Source organism: Chiloscyllium plagiosum, chromosome 33 (assembly GCF_004010195.1).
Source record: "Chiloscyllium plagiosum isolate BGI_BamShark_2017 chromosome 33, ASM401019v2, whole genome shotgun sequence".
Classification (NCBI taxonomy): Eukaryota; Metazoa; Chordata; class Chondrichthyes; order Orectolobiformes; family Hemiscylliidae; genus Chiloscyllium; species Chiloscyllium plagiosum.
In genome coordinates this window covers 14,310,999-14,336,264 of record NC_057742.1, presented here as the reverse complement: position 1 = coordinate 14,336,264, position 25,266 = coordinate 14,310,999, and the positions used below count along the sequence as shown (strand labels likewise).

The following is a 25,266-nucleotide window of genomic DNA, read 5'->3' as shown; positions in this document are numbered from 1 at the left end:
TCTCCACGCTTCAGGCTCTCTGCCTTTATTCCTGATGAAGGGCTTTTGCCCGAAACGTCGATTTTGCCTGTCCTCGGATGCTGCCTGAATTGCTGTGCTCTTCCAGCACCACTGATCCAGAATTGAATTCCTAAGTACCAACCCATGCTGCAAGTTCAATCACCTTATTACTCATGATCTTGGCATTGAAGTACACACATTGCAAACCAATATCTTGGTTGCTACTGCCCTCTGGTGACTTTGTAAACCTATCCATGACCTCACTACCCTTAACCTCCTGTACACTGGAACTACAATTCAGGTTCCCATCCCCTTGATACATTAGTTTAAACATTAGATCTTTGAGGACAACTTTCTCAGAGCTCAGCAACAACATATGCTGTTGTTTCACTGCTGAATAATATCTGGGTCACTATTCCAAGATAAAACATTGGAACTTCAAAAGTTTCAAGGTCATCTAAAAGATCTCTTTCCACATTGGTGTTCCTGTTTAGACAATTCACAGAAGCTTCTCTATACTGGATTACCACCACTGTACACATAGTATATCTCAGTATTCACACTTCAATCTGTCAGTTAAAAACAGGATATCATAAGAATGAGAAATATCTTGAAACAGCACTCAATTTGCCAGGTTTAGCTTTGTCTGAGAAAGTAAAGGCATAGTTGGAAACTATTAACAGCTACTAATCTAAAATCACCTTTGCTTCATTATGGAAGGAAGAATGGAGAACACTCCCAATGGCTTTTGTTGGTGATGGGGGATAGCTCAGGGGTAAAGGTCTGGTAATGTTCTCTTCCGAGGTTTGAACCCGGCCATGGCAGATGGCGAATACGAATTCAATTAATATTTGGAATTAAGAGTTCAATGGTGACCATGAAACCATTATCAGTAAAACATCATGCTGTTCATTGATGCTCTTTTGGGAAGCAAATTGCTATCCTTAGCTGGTCTGGCCTACATGAGACTCCAGACCCACAACAACGTGGCTGACTCTTAACTGTCCTCTGGGCAATTAAGGGTGGTCAATAAATGCTGCCCAGGACAGCAATGCCCACATGCCATGAATAAATAAAAGAAAACTAAACACAAATTTGGATTACATTAATCTGTGTTTTCAAAGCTAGACCAATTTGTAATATTGCCAGCAGTATGTTACAGGAAAGATCCGCTAAATAAAATTACAAATGGTAGCATTCCTGCCTGATCACATCTATTTCATGTTTCAGGACTTCAGCACAAAAATAAAGGGACACCTCAGTGCAGTACTTCTATCAGAGGAGCTTCTTTCAGACGCAACGTTAACCAGGAACCTTGTCTACCCTTCCACATGAATATAAAGGACCTGACACTATTTTGAAGAGGAGAAAGGGCAGTAAACCTGGGCGAGTAATTCTCCTTAAATCCACAATCAAACCATTTCATACTTCCTCTAATGCATTCAATCCACCCCCAATCCTTCCTTATCTACTAATTATCAGCATAATCCTCCCATTTCCTCTTTTCTGATCTGCTTACCCACTTCCCTCAAATGTATCCGGACTATTCCGTATGATAGAGAATTCAATGTTCTCACCGGTTAAAGAAGTTTCCTTTGAATTCTCTATTTGACTTCCTAGTAACTAACTTATTTCAGTCCTCTTAAGCTCTGCTCTTCTCCACAAGAAATCTTTTTCTAGTGAGTCACTCCTCAGTTGCCTTTTTGCAAGGGAGAAAAGCCTCCAGTCTTTACAACCTTGCCTAATAGGTATAGCATTTAATTCAATGTTTTAATAGTCTGCCATTTATATTTCATGTGAAATTTAACACCTCAAATTAAACCGAATAGCCACACCCTAAAGGTTTGAAGCACAAAATGACAGAAGTTTCGGAAAGGAAAAAAATCTGCAAACACTGCAAGATTCTTTTCCCCACCACATATCAAGTAGGTACTTGCAGAACTGAATTTTAAAAAGTGCTAGGAAGTTCCAAGTTGCAGTTCAGTTCCCAGGAAGAACTGGAGCAATTTTTAAAACATTTTTATTTTAAGAAATATAATTTAATCTTGGAAAAATAATCCAAAAGTATTAATTGTACCATCCATTTCTTGTAAGGGAGGCTAGTCAATAAGCATCTTCAGCAAATAGCACTATTTGTTTATGAAAGTTTCTGCCACTGTAATTCTATCGTTGCAGTATATAATTAAAACTGTAAAGTGAAAGGCTGCTTTAAATGTTCCCCATCTGGCTGTAATAATGAAGTTGGTAACAGTGGAACAAGGCGGGCTGGCCTGACAGAGCTCATTATCAGCTGCAGGCTGCATGTGAAGAAAGCTGTTTAATTGACTTTATTTTGTAGGTCCCTAAATTCTGAAAAATTTGTTTGCCTCAGACCCAAGTATAAGGACTATCAAGGCATTAAGTGCAAAGTTGTAAGAAATACAAAACCAGAAGAAATCTCCATGTTCAAATTCTGTTCTGTACTAAACCATCAGTTTCCTATCTGTGTATCAGGTCAGATGGATCTGGCTACAATATAACCAAGCAGAGGAAGAAGAAAATGGTCAGAGCTTCCACTTGTTCTAACAGCCAATAGTTTTCCTGCTGGAGATGTTCAGAATTTTATGGCACGAAGGTAATAATTTGAGTCTTTGCATTTGCTTTACAAGAGCTAACAACTTAATCCAATAACTGATTTAAAAGTTACTTATTCAAATATATGCTAAGTTTGTATTTTAAAAATAATTGTGTACTCTGTATTCATCACTATAAAAATGACTGATTCGTACAACATAGTCGCCTCCTCTTATGCCTGATCTGTGGACATCTAGTGGTATAAGGCTCAACCCTGACAGTCCCATGGAATCATCCTTCAGCTGATACTAAGATCCCACTGAAAAGAGCCACATACATGATGTATCCTGACAGGGGCAGTTCCACAGATCTGAATGTCATCATGATTCATATGAGAAGAAACCTAGGAGGTTGGGAGCAAAAATAAGATAAAATTATTAATGGTAAAAGGATGTCATTCGACTCAAAAGCCTGCTCCACCATTCAACATGACCATTTTAATGCCTATCGCTGTAATGAGAAGGTTAGACCAAGGACAGCCAATGGGTGTTAATTATCTGGATTTCCAAAAGGTTTTTTAATAAGGTGCCGCACAGGAGGCTACTGAGTAAGATAAGGCCCCATGGTGTTAGAGGCAAGGTACGAGCATGGATAGAAGATTGGCTGTCTGGTAGAAGGCAAAGAGTGGGGATAAAAGGGTCCCACTGGAAGCCAGTGACGAGTGGTGTTCTACAAAGCTCAGTGTTGGCATCACAACTTTTCACTTCATAGATCAATGATCTGGATGAAGGAACGGAGGTCATTCTGGCTAAGTTTGCAGATGATACAAAAATAGGTGGAGGGGCAGGTAGTACTGAGAAGGCAGGGAGGCTGCAGAAAGATTTAGACAGGTTAGGAGAGTGGGCTAAGGAGTGATAGATGAAACAACACTGGAAAGTGTCAGGTAGAAAGAATAGAGGCATGAACTATTTTCTAAATGGGGAGAAAATTCAGAAATCTAGAGCAAAAAACGACTTGGGACTCCTAGTCCAGGATTGTTAACTGAAGGTTGAGTCAGTAATTAGGAAAGCAAATACAATGCTGTCATTCATTGCAAAAGGACTAGGATATAAAAGCAGGGATATACTTCTGAGGCTCTACAAGGCTCTGGATAGACCACATTTAGAGCACTGAGCAATTTAGGCCCCACACTTCAGGAAGGATGCATTGGTCCTGGAGCAGGTCCACAAGAATGATCCCAGGAATGAAAGCCTCAACATATGAGGAACATTTGAGAACTCGGGGACTATACTCAATAGAATTTAGAAGGATGAAGGAGGGGATCTGATTGAAACTTACAGAATACTGAATGGCCTGGACAGAGTGGACATTGGGAAGATGTTTCCATTGGCAGGACAGATAAGGACCCAAGGGCGTAGCCTTAGAGTAAAAGGGAAGACCCTTTAGAACAGAGATTAGGAGAAACACCTTTAGCCAGAGAGAGTGGTGAATCTGTGGAGTTCATTGCCACAAAGGGCTGTGGAGGCCAGGCCATGAGTATATTTAAGACAGAGATAAATAGGTTATTGATTGCCAAGAGGATCAAAGGTTACAGGAAGAAAGGTTTTTCAGCACCATTTTCATACTATCAGTCATGATTGAATGGCAGAGCAAACTCAATGGGCTGAATGGCCTAATTTCCACTCCTTTGGTCTTATAATTCTCAACTCACTTGTCAATAGAATTGAAAATTCATTTAACTCAGCCCCGAATATACTTGATGACCAAGTGTCCATGGCTCTCTGGAAAAGAGAATTCCAGTGAGTAAACAACTCAGAAGAAATTCCTTCTCATCGTCATCATAAATGGGAGACTTTGCCCCATTGTTCTAGATTTCCCCAGAGGGGGAAACATACTCTCAGCACCTATCCTGTCAATCTACAGAATTCTGCACGTTTCTATAAGATCACTTAGCATTTTATGAACTATACTGCGTATAGACCCATTTGCTGAGCCTATCCTCATAATAGGGTCCTTTCATTCTTTGAATCAGCCGAGTCTCAAAATTTATACGTCTTCCTTAAGGAGTCTAAACAGTCTACACAGTACTCCAGATGCAATCTCATTAAGGACCTGTAAAGTCATAGCAATTCATGCCTGTTTTTAAACTCCATTCCCCTTACAATAAAGGCCAAAGGCTAACATTTTATTTGCCTTCCATTCAGTTACTGTACCCTGCATGATTTCCCTTTTGTAATTTATACACTAGGTCACCACTATCCCTTTGTAACAACGCTGATTGAGGGTTGAGAAGGGTTTAACCTATAATATTTAAAAACATGGATTTTCTATGCCTCCTAGAAATCTGTAGCATGCCAAGGTTGGACAACATTTAGCATGTTACCTTCGTATAAGTACAGCATTCCTATCAACTGTTTAGAGGTCACAATGATGAATTGAAAATCTAAGTGATTACAGCAGATGCACTTAAAGGAAAACACACAACTAGGATGTGCAAGAGAAAATATGAAAATATCGTTGAATGAGAGAAGTTGTGAAGAAGCCCAAGTGCAGTATTGTACACTGGTATTGGCAGGTTTGACCAAGCAGCCTGACTTCATATGCTATATTTAACCTCAAAAATCAAATGGAAAAAATGATGCAATTTGTTCATCCAATACAGCAATTTAGTACACCTATAATCATTCTTTATACAAAGGGACCTAATACATTGCTCAGTTTTACTTGTACCTAAAATGAGTGCATTGGCTAAGGATGTTAATTTCTACTTTTTGATAAGTATTCAGTTTCCTTAGCAGCCAACCACAGAACCTCCTATTTAGACTCGCGAGAAGGGTTAATGTGCGTACCATCTAAGTGCCAGATCGTAACTGTTTCCAACTTGAAACAGTTGGTCTTTGGTAATACTATCAACAGAGCTCCATCACCATTGACTGGCTTAGCCATCTTAACAAATGTAAATCCTTCAGAGGAAAATCTCTCTCAATGTCCCCTGGCCTCCATATGATGATGCTTCTTGTCATTAGTGCTCACTGCCTTGCACCTGCGTATTGATGTATGATAATTGTGGTGAGTCCCTCTCTCAAAATTTATCTCCACTCAAAAAGAGAAATTATAGGGTTTGTATATGTGGTATGAGATTTTCTTTTTAGATTTTTGAAATGAGTCAAAGTGCATTCATACATTTATAGTTGACTTGTGTGACGTTTTAAGTAAAACTTGATTAAATTTTCCATACAAGAAGAAACATTCTCTTTTTATTTATTCTACCGAAATCTTTTGTAATTTTGAAGACTTCTGTTAAGTCATCTCTCTGCTTTCTTTCTGCTAAAATCTTTTCTGCAAGATTTTTAGAAGAATCAAGTATATTATAAAAACAAATCAAAATCTCTGACCAGTCCTGGATTTGGTACTTCAACTGTAATCAAAGGCAAGGTTCTAATGGGTTTTCAGAAGATTTGTAGCTCAGGTGGTGGTTCTGGGTGTAGGTTTGCTCACTGAGCTGGAAGGTGTATTTTCAGATGTTTCATCATCATACTCTAACATCATCAGTGAGCCTCCGGATGAAGCACTAGTGGTATGGTCCTCTTTCTATTTATGTGTTTAGGTTTCCTTGGCTGGGAGACGGCATTTCCAGTGGTGACATCATTTCTGGTTGTTTTTCTCAGGGGTGGTAAATGGGATCCAAGTCAATGTGTTTGTTGATGGAGTTCAGTTTGGAATGTCATGCTTCTAGGAATTCTCGTGCATGTCTGTTTGGTTTGTCCTAGAATGAATGTGTTATCCCAGTCAAAGTGGTGTCCTTCCTCATCTGTATGTATGGAAAGTAGTGACAGTGGGTCATGTCTTTTTGTGGCTAGTTGATGTTCATGTATCCTGGTGGCTAGATTTCTGCTCGTTTGTCTAACGTAATGTTTGGACACTGACATTGACTTGGATTCCAATTACCACCCCTTGAGAAGAACAGGAAATAACATCAACACAGGAAATGTCACCAACCCAAGGAAACCTAAACACAAATAGAAAATGGGCCATGCTACCAGTGCTTCATCTGGAGGCTCACTAATGTTACCTAGTATGATGACAAAACATCTGAAAACGAACCTTCCAGCTCAGTGAGCAAACCTACATCCACAATCTTCTAATGTTAGCCTGTATTTGAAACTTGCCATTTATATATGTCTCCACTTATTTTTAGATTTATCTTTTGATAATAGGATCATAGACCCACAAATACCAGCAACTTGCCAGTACATTTAGCTGTGATCCCAGAATAACAGCAGAAATCTGGCTATTTATATTTGGGGCGGGGCAACAAAACCAAGCAGGATTCAGTCTTCAACATACTTTCCACATAGAATAATTCTAATATTGTCCATTTTGGGTTAATTACATTTCCACAAACAGCCTTTCGCTTTAAAATAAAGTGCACTATATGAATAAAAGCTGCTGTTGTTTAATGCAATGTAATTCCTAGCTATTCTTTTTTCCTTCTCTAGTCAATGAATGGAAACCAAATGTAATGACTTCTGCTGTCCTGCCCAACTTCTATTAATTCTGCAAAAAAAGGGGGGGATGAACCAACAAGTTGTCCATACTATGAGATCGTACCATGCATTACATTTCATCAATTGTGCTCACAGGTGAAAAACATTTTTTTTGTTTTTATAAAAAGGCTTGACTGAAAATGACAACTTCCATCAGATGCAGCAAACATTGGGAAGTAGGTTCTTACCAGTGCAAACGAAGAGCATGCAGAAATGCAGAAAGACCCTCCATGATGAGAAGAATTGCCACTGTCAGCACAGCAAAAGCAGAAAATATGAAGAAAAGGAGAAAAGATCCACCAAAGTTGTTTATTGACAGTCCAATGTGCATAACCATTGTCCACAACACTTCAGAGAGCTCTGAAACAGGGAACAAACAGTTTAACATTCATCAATTTAGCAGCTTTGCCTTCAGTGACATTCATTAGGCTTGCTACAGACAATAGCTACAAAACTATTAATTTTTAAAAACAATGTAAACAAAAAAAACTATCTTGTCATTTTTCTCTGTTTCTAATTAAAATCTCCAATTTGAATTTAAAATGCAACTTAAATAATTTACCAGACATGAAGAAAAGTTCCACTTCACCAGTTAAAACAGAATATTTAGTGGGAGTGATTATTCTTTGTTTTTCTAAAGTTAAGAAGTCAGCTCATCTACTTTTGCACAGAGTCATGGATCTCTCTTTATATTTGCCTTTCACACCTAAAACAGATAACATACACTCACTATCTATGGATTCAGCTCATGACAATATTTATACTTGCTTTGCATGAACTGCCATCAGATTAAAATTATGGCTGACTTCCATCCCCTTTAATCTATTCACTGGCACTAATATTCAGGCAGAACAAAAAGCTTTCTGCAGAAAATCGTGAAGCCAAACATTATCCCCACTGGGTTCTAACAGATGTCACATTGTCCACTGTGTGTTTTGCAGTTATTCCTTCCTTGGAAAAATACCTCAGTTTGAACAGGCAACTGAGTTACAACAAAACTCAATTCTGTCAACATTTCACATTAGTAACAATGCAGAGGGTGATGATATCACTGCTAAGAACTGCTCTGCAAATGGAAATTTCTTTTCTGTTGAAGACAACTATTGACCACCTTTTAAACCGATTATCTGCCAATTCATCCTCTTTAAAAATAAATAAAAAAGGATCTTAAATACAACTTGGTGATCGTTGGCTAATTTCATTAACAAAATTCAGTAACAGCAATATCAATATTTAATCACAACCATGTGTAAACAGCTCAGCTTTTTCATCATTTCCTTCCTACCAAGCTAAAACCAAGTTCATTGGGTAGCACATTTGACACTTCATACATTTGATCCTCAAAGTTACTTAATTTTGAGGTAAAAGATCTCTAGCTGTTTCTTAAAATGTCAGCCTTGATACCATAATTAACACTTTCACTTCAGTTAGAATGTTGTGGGCTCAAAGCCATTCCTGGACTAGACTGCAGATAAATTAAATATTCCAGTGCAGTAGGAAAGAGTTCTGTCTTGTCAGGTATGTCACAAGAGGCAAATAACTGGTTGAAGCATTTGTTAAAAACTTGGAATTAACATAATTATGTTTGATACCCGAGGGTGGGGCAATGCACCAGAAAACTGTAATATATAAACATCACTCGCTCAGAAATCTATCCTGTTTACTTGAAGCACAAATGGTTCTCACATCTGAACGTGCACCTATGTTGTACTTACGTGCATGAGCCAGACTCAGTGCCCACAACCGCAAGTAGGAGGCAGTGTTAGAAACACATCCCAAGCAGTACTCAATGGTATGGATCGCCTGGTGTACGGCAACGTCACCAAAGTTAAACTACAAGCAACAGATTAAAAGATAAGTGTCAGTATGGAATAGTAATATTTCTATTATTATGTATAAAACAGTATTAGTTCTGATTTTCCAAAATATTACACAAAACTGTAGCATTGAATGTTTCAAATATCCAAAATCTTATATCTACAACATAACCTTGATTTTTTAAAAAAAATGGTACTGAACTTATGCATGTTGTTAAGTGTTGGAAACAGTGATGAAATTATAGATGTTTTTTGATAATTTGCATTGAGGTCACAGAAATTACTTATGAAACTTCCAATGTGCTTCAATCCAACCTCAGAAAAACATTGCAACTGCGCATTTTTTCCTCAACAGCACTCTTTGGATCAGCTGTATTGAAATGACAATTTATGCAGGATTGTGTACCTTGGACCCATGCACATTTGATAATGTACTGAGACGGCCCAAACTTAACTTCCATCAAGATTATACCAACAGAAAATTTAGGTTGTAGGGTCATAGAGATACACAGCACAGAAACAGACCTTTCGGTCCAACTCGTCCATGCTGACCAGAAATCCTAAATAAATGTGATCCTGTTTGCCAGCATTTGGGTTCAAACATGATCCTGCAGTGCACAAAAACACAATGACCAACTTCACACAACAGCCATGCAGCCTTGTGTTAGGGAAAATAAAAGCATAAACATGACAAAGCCCAGAGAGCTGTGATATTCCTAAAGTGACATGGGGGGGGGCGGGGGTGGAGAGAAGGGGAATGAAAACTGACAACCTTAGCTCACCTTGCATCTAATAAGGAGCAATGTTGTGAAATGCATAAATTACTTTACAGCATAAAACTTTATTGCTTAAAGTTCAGAATTTCCTTGACTGACATTCAAATATGTCATTAAATTTCAAAGTATTTTGTACAATTAAAAATTTACTGAGCTATGTTAATAATGGACAATGAAATAAGTCTAGATAAATACTCAAAGCAGGTATCAAGTGCAGCCTTACCAATTCTTCCACAGTGGGCTTGCAAAAAAATTACATGTTTAGTGCAGTTAAATGCAATGAGAACATGAACATATAATTAATAGTTAATACAATTCATGCATAATACAAGTAAAAGGCACATCATTTTTATTGAAAATAACCAAAACGGAATTGTTCAAACATCATCCAGTGATTAAAAGACAATTTATGCAATTTCTGTAACATTAGGGTCAAAGGTTCTTGGGTTTTGTTTTAAACCAAAAGGTGGAAGCAGAAATTAAAAGGAGTTTTATTCCCTGGAATTAAAATAAAGATTTCACAAAATTTACAGATACACTAATTCCTAGAAATGACATTAAACCTTCAACAGAAGCAGAATAAAAAAACCCAAAAGAACAATAAAAGTCAGCATTCCATTTGGGTTAGAAAGCCTAAAGGAAGGCTTTACAGCATTCAGTGTAATTGCAAATCTCAATTTGAATCGAAGTATTTAAACAAACAAAATAATAAAACAAAACTGCACTGAATTATAAATACACAGGTTCCATATAAATAAACATTGTTATTAACGAATCATGATGCCCACAACATATTTTAGCAAGTTAAATAATCTGGATCTAAATTTAAAGTTGTTAGGATTCAAAAATATTCTGTAAACAGGTGCAATATCATATTAATGTCAGGCAATGATGCTCAGGTTTATGAAGCTTATCCAAGCTCTTTGGAGGAAGAAACATTTGGCACAGTAAAATGATTAAGGACTGGCATTACCTGCCCCACAAAAATGTCCATGAAACCAAAAAAACGAATTTATCAGGCAAAATAGAGAACAGATTTAAAAAAAGATCACCTCACAAAAATTTTTTACAAGTCACAAACAAACTATATATAAAAACACACGTCTTCACGTGCCTGCTATTCATCAATTTGTGCTGACAATTCACAATTAATGCCTTTTAAATTTTATTTAAATGAATTACAAGCTACAGCAACAACACAAGGCGAAAGATCAACTCCTTCAAGAGGAAACCCAAATCTACAAACAAACAAGCTCTAGTTAGTGCATCATGTCATTACTTACTTCCTCTCCATCTTCTGAATGGGTATCAAGCTGATCATGTTGGATTATCTCAGCATCCTCTTCAGTTGGTCCATTCCCAACTCTTATTCCTCCAAAGTTGTGTGTCCCCTGTGAAACAGGAACACAAATTTGGAGAGATGTGGCAAAAGACCACAATAAAATTTCTAATCATCAACTAACCTTTCTACAATGTACTAAACTGCAGACTGACATAATTTTTTTTGCTTTGTTTGATATAGTCAATTCTAATAACTAATTTGCTTTGTTATCTTTACCTATCACTTCTTTAAACTTTCTGTTTTCCTATGGCTACAAAAGCAGATCAGAGACTGCAGTTCTGTAATGAATAACTCACCTCCTGACTCATTGAAGTCCATCATTCACAAAGCACAAGTCAGAAGTATGATGGAACACTCTCTACCTGCTTGGATAAGTACAGCTCCAACACCAATTAAGAAGGTCGACATCACCCAGGCCAAAACAGCCCACTTGACTGGCAGCATGTTAACAAATTCTCTCACTCCAGTACTCATGCACAGTGGTAGCAACATGCACTATCTATACTTTATTTTGTTTTCTCTTTCCCTATCAAATCAAATCACTTCATACTGCTGTGTTGAACTCCATCTGCCATTTGTCTACACAATCCAGCAACTACCTGCATCTTTTTGAAGTTTTGAACTACCCTCCTCACAATTCATAATACATCCAAGGTTCATATCACCTGTACGTTTTGAATTGCACCCTATAAAGCAAGGTCGAGTATAGGAAATGCAAGGATGCTCACTCCAATCCCCAGCAAACTCCATTACAAACTCAGCCAACTTCATATCAATGTTATCATAAAATCCCTACAGTATGGAAGCAGGCCATTTGGCCCATTGAGTCCACGCTGACCCTCGGATCCCACTCAGACCCACCATCCTACCCTATAACTCTGCACTTCCCATGGCTAATCTACCTAGCCTGCACATCCTTGGACACAATGGGCAAAATAGCGTTGCAAATCCACCTAATCTGCAGATGTTTGGACTGTGAGAGGAAACCCACATAGATACAAGGAGAATGTGCAAATTAGGTTGGAAACCAACCCAGGTCCTTGGCACTGTGAGGCAGCAGTGCTAACCATTGTACCACCAGACCACTCTATGCTCCTTCTACACCATGACCTAATCCTGCTCAAACTTGTTGCATATAACACGACCAAATGCTTTCTGGAAGTCCACTTAAACCACATCGACAGCATTTTCTTCATCAACTCCAGCAATTCAGTTAAATGCAATTCGTAGTTTTGTATTTCACTGAACCATGCAGTTTTTGCCCTCCACAGTAGTGGAAGATAAATATAGAAATGAACATCTGAATTCCAAAACATATCTTAAATACCTTACCAAATGTTTTCTCCTCAAATGTTGATGGCGCAGTATGAGTGGTTTTACCACAAGCATGCATGGAACACACAGCAGAGCTACCACCACCAAGAAGGACTGGAGACCTCGCTGTTAAAACAGAAGACCTGATGTATTACTACACTTTGGTGAAAAGCTAATAGTTGCTGCTAGCATATACTTGATCAAGAGAAGAAGAGATTTTGTTCCAATGATTCAGGACAACTTATCAATCTACTGTTGTACACAACAAAAGACAAGCCCCAGGCTGCTTTAAAGTCTCATATACCGATTTTTTAAAATGAGTTTTAAATTAATAGCAGGGAGCAGCCAAGTAACTAAACTCATTTAGAACACATTCTTAAATCTTGTCTATAATCTAAATCTCCAAGACAGTTACGTACCTGTCCTTTATACAGATATTTCATGGTTTTATCATTGTAACTGAATAGGAACATATTGATGAAGTGGATGAGAAGACTGGGAGCATCTTTTGAAGTGCTAGCATCATAAGCAGTCCACTTATAGAAGATGAGGATGACAAGGTAGCCAAACAAACACAACATAAAAATTATTTCGGGGATAAAGCTAAAATAGATGTTCAGCGGCTTTTTAAAATATCTACAAATAAAAAAAGGAGAGAAAAAAAACTCATGTCAGAATCTGAACTTAACAATTTAGCAGTACATTAATTTCAAATGCAAGAATACACAAGTACCCCATAAACTGTTTGTCTCATCCAATGTGCCTAAAAATTAATTTAATTAATAGCCCTAGCAAGTTAATAGATTATGGTGGTCTAGGAGATAGTAACTTATAAGACCATAAGATGCAGGAGCAGAATCCTATCAAGTCTGCTTTGCCACTTTCTTGCCTTTTCCCTACAAGTGTCGATTTGCTTACTGATTAAAATCAATCCATCTTAGCCTTTAATAAACTTAGTATATATGTGACAAGAGAAAGCACCTATGGTACTACAATAATAATACCAGGTCATAGCCTTGGTTAGTCAAATCTGAATTTGAACTTCACAAAATTAGCTTATGTTTCTGATCTAAGATACTTTTAGCATACACATTACAGCACAAGCGAAAATTTTGTTTCAAAAACTTGCGCTTTTTTTTAAAACCCTAACTGATACTTTGTGAAAAGCCCCCAACCGCCAAAATCTTCTCCATAAGCATAAACATTGTAACTACTGAAAAAACTGTCAGTAACAGCTTACAACAGCTCACTGGCCCATGGTTTCCTGTAACCTTTAGATTGTACATGCTGCAGTTTACACAGAGACCAGGTTTCAGATACAAGAAATATACCTCAAAGAAGGTCAACATTCATGTAGCAACAGACAACAGCTACTTTTCCATACTTTTAAAAACTCAAACTTGGCTTAAAATGTACTCACATGTGATTCAGGAGGCTGAGAGAAACGCCAAAGACCATATGGACAACACCCAATATCACAGACATCTTCATTTTAAACGAGTTAAGAAACGTTAGTTTATTTGTAGCAATATTCCATATCTGAGGGAAAAGAGATAATTTTGATTGAGATCATAACATACAGGAATATTAACAGAAATAATTAGCAAGTAGGTTTCTCTACTCATCCCTTAAAATATCACTTCTCAATCAAACCATTCAATAACTTCTGAAAATTGTAGGTTTAAAGTTTGGAAGTAAACATCATGAAGTAATTTTTTAGCTTTAAAAAACAAGGCATGGTTTACTGGGATATTTCAGGATCTTCAGGCAATAAACAGTGATGTGCACAAATTGAATTCTGTAACAAGCCAATACCTCCATTTAAGCACAAAGGATGATTGAGTCAAAATGAACCAATGGGATTATAATCCATTTTCCATCTGCCCACAAGCAAAATATACATTCGAAGTCAAAGATAATATCACAAAAACAATTAAAGACTAATTCAATCAGACGCCTAACTTGGTATTTTATGCATTCTAGCCCTATGTTTCTACATGTATAAACAGTTAAAAATAGAGGCAGGATAATTTGTGTTTTTTTTGTTTTTTTTTATAATGAAAAGTGAAAATTCAAAAGCAAACACAGAATTAACTTACAGGATCTATTCCAAATGGATATGGCCCATTAAAGACATTAGGCTGAGCAGGGTCCAGCTGAAGATGTTGATTACCTTGAAGGGTTTTCTCCCTGTGAAGCGTTCATGAGAATATTATTAAAACTAAACCAGCATTAACGAAAATTCTGAAGCCAGAGAGATAGAAACTCCCAAAATGGGCACATGCAATAACAAAAAAAAGAGAACTGAGGATACTGGAAATCTGAAACAAAAACAGAAATTGGAGGAACTCAGTATGTCTGGCAGCATTTGTAGAGAGGAAGTAGAGTTAACATTTCAGATCCAGTGACCCTTCTTCAGGACAACTCTACCTTGAATATACTCAATCACTGCACTTTCACAGTTCTCTATGGTAGAGCATTCCAAAAATTAACTCCACCAAGTGACTCCTCCCCATTTTACTTCTAAGTGGCTTGCCCCTTATTGAAACTCTCTCTGCTGGTTCTACATCAGTAATTATCTTATTTTGTATCTATCCTGTATAATTTTACACTTATTCACATTATATTCTATGTGCCACATTCATGCCAATTCACTGTGCCTGTCCAAATCACCTTGAACACTCTTTACATCCTCCTCAATATACAAATCCCCCACCTAGGTTAGTCTTTTCTTTAAGTTTGGATATATTGCATCTGAAACCCATAGCCTCACTCGATTTTGGCACCAGATTTTAGAAATGTATTGTTATGTTTCCTAGCATAAACATGCTTCACAAAAAATTCATATTAAAATAATTTAAAAATCAACACAGCAACGTTATCTTAGTTCTACAAAACTTACGTCCAGTTTCCTGTTGGCTGAAACATCGGTCTAACACTCCATGATGATCCAAACATGTTGAGAGTCTTTGCGAAGCAGTCATTGTATATTAGGCCAGTATACACAGAGAAAATCCCCATGAGTAAAATAATGTAGCGACCACTGAAGACAGTGCTGAAAATCTATCAGAACAAAGTTTAATTTTCAAAAATTCTAAAAGTTTCTACATTGTTGCAACAATACAAGGCAGTAAATTACTTTAACTTATTAGCAATTGTGCTCAGTGGATTAAACAAAGCTATTTCAAGACTGAAGATGCTAAAACTAAAAACTTACCCATTCATTACATAATTGGGGTTTTTCTGGCTCCCTAGGTAGCTCAACATACCTCAAAGTACTCACCGAGATTAGAAATCTACATTCCTTTCTAAGTCTAATCCAGACTCAGGCTTTCCTCTTATCATTGATATCACAGCTTTGGATTACTGTCACTTTTGCTCACTTCATTCCTGCAGTATTATGACCTTTAAGTGGCAAATTTTAACACTATAACTGAGACACTTATTAGGCCTCAGCTGGAGTATTGTGTACAGTTCTGAGCACTACATTATAGAAAGGGTGTGAACGCAAAGAGAGTGTGCAAGAGTGGTCAACAGGAATGGTTCTCGGAATAAGCAAGGATAGATCAAAGAATCTGAGATTGCTGTCCTTGGAAAGAAAATAGACAGTCAGGAGGCTGGACGAACACAGCAAGCCAGGCAGCATCAGGAGGTGGAGAAGTCGATGTTTCAGGTGTAACCCTTATTCAGGGCTGGGGGTGGGTTATACCCGAAATCTATTTTGAATTCCAGCATTTGCAGTTTTTTTTGTCTCCTTGGAAAGAAGGCAGCGAAGAGGAAATCTGATTGAGATTTTTAAAAATCAAAAGTGGACTAGAAAGGGTAGTTAAGGAGAAACTGTTTGCACTCATAAAAGGAGCAAGAACAACAGGACATGCGTTTCAAATGATCTGCAAAAGAAGAAAAGGTGAAATGAGGAAACACCTGTTACATTCAACAAATAGTTAGGGTGTGGAATATACTGCCTAGAAGTCAGATGGAGGCAGATTCAACTGAGTCATTTAAGAGGGCACTTGATTATAACTTGGATTGAAATAATATGTAAGGATATGGGGAAAAAGGAAATTGTCACTGGTAATGATGCACATTTAATGAGCCAATGGACCAAATGGCTTTCTTCTGCACCATACTACCTCTGTGGTTCTGTGAAATTAAATCCAGAGAAATTATAAGTATCTGTTGTTAATTTAGAAACCACAGATGGTCCAAAAAGATTACGTATGAAGCAACATGAAAGCAGTACAAGGTATGAGGATTGAAGATAGCAGGCAGAATCCCCATTTAAAGATCACAGAATCAAAGCAGTATTATAGCATAGCAACTTCCATTTATATAGTGTCTATTGTGTATTCAATAGACCAAGATGGTTCACAGGAACATTATCCCAAAAAGAGGACACTGATTATACAAGTAAATATTAGAATAAGTGAGCAGTTTGTCAAAGAAGTTGGGTGTTAAAGGCATATATTATATAAAGCAAAAAGTTAGAGGAAGAATTTCAGAACTTAGTTATGGATCGTGAATATAATGAAACACACTTCCCTGCATCACTGCAATAAATTTATTTCTACATGAACAATGGTTCATACAGCTGCCTGTCAAGTATGATGTAAAACAAAAGCACATTTTTAAAAAATTGAGTTTCTTGTTTTTGAGCAATCCCAACTTCTCAATGCCTTTTTAAAAAAAGATGCAAAAAAAATGCTAGTAATTATTCAGTTGCTATAAGACATGAATGCTTAAAAGTTTCTGTTTATTGTCTAGGCCAATAGTTGAAACGTAGGTCAGGGTACTCGGTGGGGGTAACATCTAACATGAGAAATTGTTATCATGTTTTAATCCACAAAAATCACCAAGCAAATTGTGCACTATTTAAAAAATACCTCATTTTCACTTTTCTGAGACAATATGCGGCTCTCTCTTAACACCATCCACATGGCGAAAGCAGTCATTAAGACTCCATGGCCAAAATCCCCAAACATAACAGCGAAGAGAAAAGGGAAGGTAATAATTGTATATGGAGCTGTAGAAAACAAAAACACAATTAGAACATGAACCAGTCTAGCTTTAAAATAATCAGAAAGTCAAGTTTACAGAAAAACAGATGATTTGATATGCAACATTATGGCTGTACAATGTGACTTCTTACCAGGATTAATTTCCCTGTAGGTACCAATTCCATATGCATCCACAATGTTTTGAAAGCCGTAAGTAAATTTGTTGGTCTTGTTATAAGTTGGAGGAGTCTGGCTGGTTTGCATCCTGTTCAAGATGGATGGAACTGTTGATCCACTGCGTTCCTAAAAATAGAAACTTCTTCAGTATAGATCATTTTGAAGAGACTGTCTAAATACCTTTACACTAAATGAAGCGAAATGTGAGTAGAAAAGTTAGGGGAGCTCTCCAAGTGTCTCAAATAACTACAATGTTTAAGTATTGAAATGTAAAGATCTAACTCTACATATTTACAATAGAAAACCTAAAGTTTCCTACCATTTTCAGGATAGGAAATGGGCCCTTCCTGTTTATTAAGTTCCATGAATGAAAATGTAACACCAAACAGATTCAAGCTTGTGAATAAAATCAGGTTTAAAAACACCTGATGTTCCTTCATCTTCTCATTCCTTTTAGAATCTGAGATTTTTCATGGAACTTACATCACTTGGATTTGTCACTTACTTGGAGTGCTGCCTGAGGTTCATGAGTCAAGGAGATGCAAACTAAATATGGATCATCAACTGCACATTGTCCTTCACATATCATCTTAATTTGGAACTCTAACCACTGTTCCTTTACTGCCACTAGGTCAAACTCCTGGAACTCTGTCCCTAGGGGCACTGTTTGTGTACCTACATCACATGGATGGTAGTGATTCAAGGAGGTAGCTTACCATCACATTCTCAAGAGCAATTAGGTATAGATATAAAATGCTGTCCTAGCCAGCAACTACTACATCCTGTGAAAGGAAAAAAAATTGCTGAATTTCTGAGTGCACTTACCGTACCCCTGCGGAGGGCAAACTGAATTGAATCCAAGTCAGTAACTGGACACCAGACTTCCGCAATTAGACATTTTTGAGTTACATCAATATTACAGAGGTTAAGGGTATGATAGATGGCCTTCATTTTTCGTACTTTAATAAACCATACACGAATGGTCTTTGCAGCTGCCTGCAGAACCCTCTGACGATGATCCTCAGTCTGATTTAAGACCTGGAGAGGACAAATAAGTTTATGGAAAATATCATCATCTACTGGATTTCTGCATTACACCTCAATAATGGACATGAGTTTGCTCCATTACGTTGCAGAGCTCAGCCCAAATCAGTAGCACACAGGAAGAGGGTAAACGAGCAAAGAAACCAAAAGTATTGGAAGAGGGAAAAAAAAATTGAACAAAACTGAGCATTTCTATTTCACACATCTCCAACAATCCAGTCTAAGCTGACTTTTGAAAACAGCAAAGAGTATTAACTAGGCAAACTTTCTCCTGGATAAAACAAAAACACCTTTATACATACTGGCCATAACCTGAGACAAAAGCAAAATTCCACAGATGCAGGAGATTGCTAAAAAAAAAACCAGGAAGTCCTGGAGAAACTCAGCAAGTGTGGCAACAACCATGGGGGGACAAACACTTAACATTTCAAGTCCAATGAATCTTTTTCAGTTCCAAAGAAATGTCTTGGTATTTGGAATGTTAACTCGGTTTCTCTCTCCAGGGACACTGCTACATCTGCTGAGTTTCTACAGCATTTCCTGTTTTATTTCTGATCATAAACTAACAATTTTTATACTCCAAAGTCATAGAAATCGTCTTGATGCTCTCAAAGCTCTTCTAATATGATTAAAAGATTGACACTGCCCCGCCCGATAGAATAAAAGGTATTGTTAACTTGCATAACTGATGACAGGAACCTTAGATGTTACACTTACATTTAATGTTTGAATGCTTAGTTCTAAGGTAGCATGATGATGATGTGCGCAGATATGCAGCTATTGTACCCAAACAAACTTTCAACGGGCAAACAGCCCAGTGTCTACTAAATTAGGGAGCTGAATGTAATCTGTGAAATATATTGGCTGAAAATTCCCATACATATAATTGGTGAGTGAATTCGAGGAGTGACTATTAAAGCACACAAATGTCTCACTAATGGACTGAGAATTGGAGTGGCATAAAGAGTTAGATTTTAACGTCAGCACTGCACCTTCTTCAAATATTCCATGTGTATAATAACAAAAATGTAAGTCACTACAACAGTAAAATAATGCTAATATTTAAATTAAAATAGTTTGTAACCAGGTTATATTAGAAGAAACAGGATTACAACGTAAAGGGAAATCCATTAATGTCCAACCATGTTGGACCAATTGAAAATAAGTACAATACAATTAATAACATTGTTGCTGAGACCACATCTCAAATACGGAGTGCAATTTTGGTCTCTTTATTTCAAAAGGAGGTTGTAAGTGCTTTGGAGGCAGTCCAGAGAAGGTTTACAAGATTGATATAGAAAATTGTTTCATAAGGAATCAGTTAGACAGGCTGCATTTGCTTCAAATGGAGTTTAGTGAGGGCTAACGACTAAATGTCTAAAGTCCTGAACAAGGTGAACGTGAAAAGATTGTTTCCACTTGACAACCAGTCGAGAACTTGGAGGCACAGCTTTAAAATTATGGGTCACCTTCTCAAGCAGAAACTTCTCTCAGAGAGCTGAACAATTTTGCAACTCTCTTCCTCAGAAGGCTGTGGAAGCAGGGTCATTAAATAGTTTAAAGACAGAAGTGGATAGACTCACAATAGGCAAGAGAATTAAAAATTATTAGGAGGTAGATGGGAATGTCAAACTCAAAAAAACAGAAGATCAGACACATTCTTATGGAACGACGGAGACGGAGTAGGTTTGAGGGACTGAATGATTTACTTCTGTTTCTATTTCATAAAAATAATTAACCTTAAAAGGGAAAGACAAATACTGTTTGCGTTAATATCTTAAAAAACATGTCTCTAAACTTTACAGAAAAATCGCAAGTCAATTATGAAGTACAAAAATACTGATGAATATCATACCATTTGAAGATCATCAATTCGTGTGTTGACACCAGCTAACATTTCCTTTCTTTCATTAGGAGTTTCTGGGCAGGGATAGAGGGAGGCTCGAAACCTGTAAGAAGGCAGTTCTCAGTAAATTGTTATTGCCAGTGTTCTGAAGTAAATGTTTTTACTTACTGCACACTAGTAGCGCTATCAGATTACCAGTAAACACCAGATTATCTTTGAACTGCAATCCCAGGTTATTTTTATTTTGAAAGCTAGCTGAAGTAAATAAAAAAAATAATATTCACAAATAATCAAATTCATCAAGTAAAATGATCAGTTCTCCCTAGAGGCAATAGCAGAGTGGTAAGGTCACGGGACTAATAATCTAGTAGCTCATCAAATACTCTGATGACATGGGCATGATGGATAAAGGTTTAACTGTTCAGTTAATGGGAATTAATGCATAACCAACAAGAAACAAATATGCAATCTCACCCTTCACAAATTTTCTTCACTCGATTTTTCAACTGGTCACCTTGAAAGAAAATAATGAAGACGGATTTGTCTACCTGACCTCCCTGAAAGAAAACAAACATTAATCTGAATTCCCAGTTTTACCAGGATAGCAAAATTAAAAATTAGACCATGCTGAAATTTGAGTGGAAACAAACATATTGACGCCAATGTGAAAGGACAAACAAAGGGAATAATGCCTGTTCCGCTCGATCTGAAGATAGTCACTATCTGTATCAGTAGATGGTATCTACAGATTTCTTTCCCCCCAGCCCCCACTTTACTGGTGGAGAAGACTGCTGAGGCAAAATTTGTATGCTTATCCCTGGCTGTTAAAAATTACAATATCATTAAAACCACAAATTCCATTGGAGATAAACAGTAATTCAACTTATGCCATGCGTTGGCATCATTTTCAAGTAGCTACATTACTTTGTGTGTGCAGCCATTTAATTGCTGCCAGAAACTCTCATTTGCAGCATCCAAAACAAAAAAAAGGAAGAAATGTCACAATTAGCAATAATTTATTATTACATTGTCTATGGCTCCACCTCGACTAATTCACCTCCTAGCATTCACTTGCTTGCTTAAAAGACAAAATCAGCCAAATGTAATTCAACCAGTATCCAAATCACTGTGTGCCTTCCATACACTGGGGACACTGAACTCAGTCTACACCTCAAAAATATTTGCATACCCACTATATAACACAAACATATGTTTAACATTCAGCATCTTAAAAATCTGCATTACTTGGTGAAGTCAGTGGAAAAAACAAACTACTGCATGTATTTAATACAGGATCAGTAGATTCAACCTAAAATTCAGGCAGAACATAGAACATAGAAAAGTACAGGCCCTTTGGCCCGCGATGTTGTGCCGAGATTTAATCCTAATGTCAAATATAGTAACTTAACCTATGCAGCCCTCAACTCATTGCTATCCATGTGCATGTCCAGCAGTCACTTAAATGTCCCCAACATCTCTGCTTCCACCACCACAGCTGGCAATGCATTCACAATTCTCTGCATAAAGAACCTACCTCTGATGTCTCCTTTATAGCTTTCTCCTAATATCTTCCAACTATGATTTCTCGTAGGAGTCAATCCTGCCCTGGGGGAAAAGTCTCTGGCTATTGACTCTATCTATTCCTTTCATTATTTTGTACACCTCGATCAGGTCTCCTCTCTTTCACCTTCTCTCCAGAGAGAAAAGTCCGAGTTTATAAGGGAAGCCTTCCAGTCCAGGCAGCATCCTGGTAAACATTCTTTGCACCCTGTCCAAAGTCTCTGTATCTTTCCTATAGTAGGGCGACCAGAACTGGACACAATATTCCAAGTGTGGTCTCACCAAGGTCTTGTCGAGCTGCAGCAAAACCTCACGGCTCTTAAACTCGATCCCCTGTTAATGAAACCCAAAACACCATATGCTTTCTTAACAACCCTATCCACTTGGGTGGCAACTTTGAAGGATCTATGTACTTGCACACCCAGATCCCTCTGTTCCTCCAAACTGCCAAGAATCCTGTCTTTAATCCTATATTCAGCATTCGAGTTCGACCTTCCAAAATGCATCACTTTGCATTTATCCAGGTTGAACTCCATCTGCCATTTCTCAGTCCAGCTCTACATCCTGTCTATGTCGTGCTGCAGCGTGCTGCAGCAGCCCTCTATCAACGGCACCTCCAACCTTTGTGTCATCTGCAAATTTACAAACCCACCCCTCAACCTCCTCATCCAAGTCATTTTTGAAAACTACAAAGAGCAGAGGCCCAAGAACAGAGCCCTGCAGGACCCCACTCAACGGTGACGTCCAGGCAGAATACTTCCCATCTACAACCACTCTCTGCCTTCTGTCAGCCAGCCAATTCTGAATCCAGATAGCCAAATCTCCTGTATCCCATACTTCCTGACTTTATGAATCAGCCTACCATGGAGAACCCTATCAAATGCCTTGCTGAAGTCCATATACACCACATCCACTGCTCGACCGTTGTCGACCGGTCTTGACACCGCCTCAAAGAACTCAATAAGATTTGTGAGGCATGACCTGCCCCTCTCAAAGCCATGCTGACTGCCTTTAATCATACCATGCTTTGCCAAAGTCATAAATCCTATCCCTCAGAATTCTTTCCAAACTTTGCTGACTGGTCTGTAATTGCCAGGGACTTCCCCATTACCCTTCTTGAAAAGAAGAACAACATTCGCCTCCTTCCAATCCTCCGGTATGACTCCTGTGGAAAGTGAGGAGGCAAATATCCTCGCCAGCAGCTTAGCAACCTCCTTTCTCGCTTCCCAGAGCAGCCTAGGATAAATCTGGTCTGGCCCTGGAGACTTATCAATCTTAATATTTTCCAAAATTTCCAGCACATCAACTTCATCAATCTTCATCTCGTCAAGACTGTATCCCAGCTCCTCTAAGTTTTCATTTACAACAAGTTCCCTTTGCTTCGGTTTTCACCAAGAAAAAACCTCATTTGGGGCTTCCTCTATCAGCGCAGACTCCACGCACAAGTTCCCTATGCTATCCCTGATCAGTCCAACCTTCTCCCTGATCATTATCTTATTCCTCACGTATAAGTAAAATGCCTCTGGGCTCTCCTTAATCTTTATTGTCAAGCCTTTTTCGTGCCACCACCTGGCTCTCCTCAGTCCAATTCTGAGCTCCTTTCTAACTAGCCTGTAATCCTCTAAAGCTGTGCTAGTTCTTGCTTCCTCCACCTTACGTAAGCTGCCTTCTTCCTTTTGACAAGACGTTCCTCTGTTCTCGTTATCCAAGATTCCTTAATCTTCCCCCTTCTTACCTATCTCAGAGGAACAAATTTGTGCATCACTCACAACAACTGCTCCTTAAATATTCTCCACATGTCTGCTGTGCCCTTTCTATGGAACAATTGCTCCCAGTCTGTACTTCCCAACTCCTGTCTGATAGAGTCATAATTTCCTTTTCCCCAATTAAATACCTTCCCTCGGTAACTGCTCCTTTCACTCTCCAAGGCTATGCTAAATGTGAGGCAGTTGTGATCACTTTCACCAAAGTGCTCTCCCACCCCGAGATCTGACACCTGCCCTGGCTCGTTGCAGAGAACCAAATCCAACATGGCCTCTCCCCTCGTTGGTCTGTCTACATACAGGTTGGAGATTCTACAATCTTGAAAGCCTGCACAAATTCGTCCTGTACTCAAAAAGGAACTGCTTTTAGCTCCTAGAAAACCTGCCTATTTTTACTCCTCAGAGTCAAAAAGTGAGATGCTGGAAAAGCATAGTCAGTCAGGTGGCATCTGAGGAGCAAGAGAGTTGACGTTTCGAGCATAAGCTCTTCAACAGCGGTGGGGTTACAACTTCTAAAAAGTGCCTGCAATACTGGTTCATCTGTGGGTGTAAAATCACTGGATTTCAAAGTTATTCTATAACCAGTGTTGCAAAAGAATTAAACCACAGCAGTAGCGGACTTTTTTTGCTGTTATGGTTTCAATCTTCATTTAACTGTTTATTAAGATTTCATGCCAGGTACTTACAGCTACAGGGTCCTCCAAGGGATTTTCAATTTCAGCTTGGCGTAGAAAGACATTTCCTCTGCATACTCGCCACAACATTCGTTCAAACGTAGGAATCCTCTCTCGGTTTATCACTCCAGCTACAAAGCTGTATATAAAAGTATATGCACTGTCATAAAGCTGTATAAATATATAGGCAAAATACAGAATGCATCCCAGGGTGATGCAAAGACTAAAACAGATCAAATAGACTAATGTTTTTATTAAGATATACATTTGAATTTCTCTAATGCACACAATTAGCGTTGTTCACTTTGATTTTATTTTGAATGAATTCTGATAAGGTTTATGCATAAAGTACTCAGCTACCGAAAGCAAACTTGTGGATTTTATTATTTTTAAACATACTGTTCTTATGATTTTCAGAAATGCATGCTTATTGGTCAGTTTTTCTTCTTAAAATCACATTCTTAAAAAGTACATACTATGCATTCCCAAAATATACACATTAAACCCAATGGACAATATTATAAATAGTCTCAAAAACTGAATTATTTTAAAGCATGGAAAAACCACAGAAAAAAGTTTCATAAAGACTCAAGTGACCTAAACAGCAGGTTTCAAAATGGCACCTCATTTACATAGCTTCATCTTGCAACTTTAAAAATATCAACTTAGAATCGGGCCTGTGTCTGGTCACAGGACAAGCGTAAATGAGTGTGGATTTCTACCTTCTGATGACTCAGACAAGTAAAGACTAAGCCGTTAAACTCAGTCATTTTCAACAGCAGCATCCAGCTGAGAGAAGGGCCACAATTATCAAATTTTAATTTCATCACTTTAAATAGTGGCCCTGGAATGCGTT

At 37.9% G+C, this 25,266-nt stretch overlaps 1 protein-coding gene across 5 annotated transcripts in view; it reads right to left on the bottom strand.

Moving 5' to 3' along the window:
* Nucleotides 1-25,266, bottom strand: part of LOC122539857 (V-type proton ATPase 116 kDa subunit a1) — a 60,096-nt gene that overhangs the window by 14,559 nt on the left and 20,271 nt on the right. For 3 of the 5 annotated variants that reach the window (XM_043674980.1, XM_043674983.1, XM_043674981.1), the window contains exons 7-21: nucleotides 24,423-24,549; nucleotides 20,888-20,970; nucleotides 20,423-20,516; nucleotides 18,349-18,561; nucleotides 17,499-17,649; nucleotides 17,233-17,372; nucleotides 15,252-15,412; nucleotides 14,449-14,539; nucleotides 13,770-13,888; nucleotides 12,769-12,985; nucleotides 12,368-12,475; nucleotides 10,977-11,084; nucleotides 9,917-9,934; nucleotides 8,816-8,933; nucleotides 7,289-7,460 (exon numbers count right to left, since the gene is read on the bottom strand). In XM_043674980.1, the coding sequence (XP_043530915.1) occupies nucleotides 7,289-7,460; nucleotides 8,816-8,933; nucleotides 9,917-9,934; nucleotides 10,977-11,084; nucleotides 12,368-12,475; nucleotides 12,769-12,985; nucleotides 13,770-13,888; nucleotides 14,449-14,539; nucleotides 15,252-15,412; nucleotides 17,233-17,372; nucleotides 17,499-17,649; nucleotides 18,349-18,561; nucleotides 20,423-20,516; nucleotides 20,888-20,970; nucleotides 24,423-24,549 (1,920 nt within the window). The remainder of the gene's footprint in view (nucleotides 1-7,288; nucleotides 7,461-8,815; nucleotides 8,934-9,916; nucleotides 9,935-10,976; nucleotides 11,085-12,367; nucleotides 12,476-12,768; nucleotides 12,986-13,769; nucleotides 13,889-14,448; nucleotides 14,540-15,251; nucleotides 15,413-17,232; nucleotides 17,373-17,498; nucleotides 17,650-18,348; nucleotides 18,562-20,422; nucleotides 20,517-20,887; nucleotides 20,971-24,422; nucleotides 24,550-25,266) is intronic. The other 2 variants (XM_043674982.1, XM_043674984.1) reach the window with 1 other exon arrangement.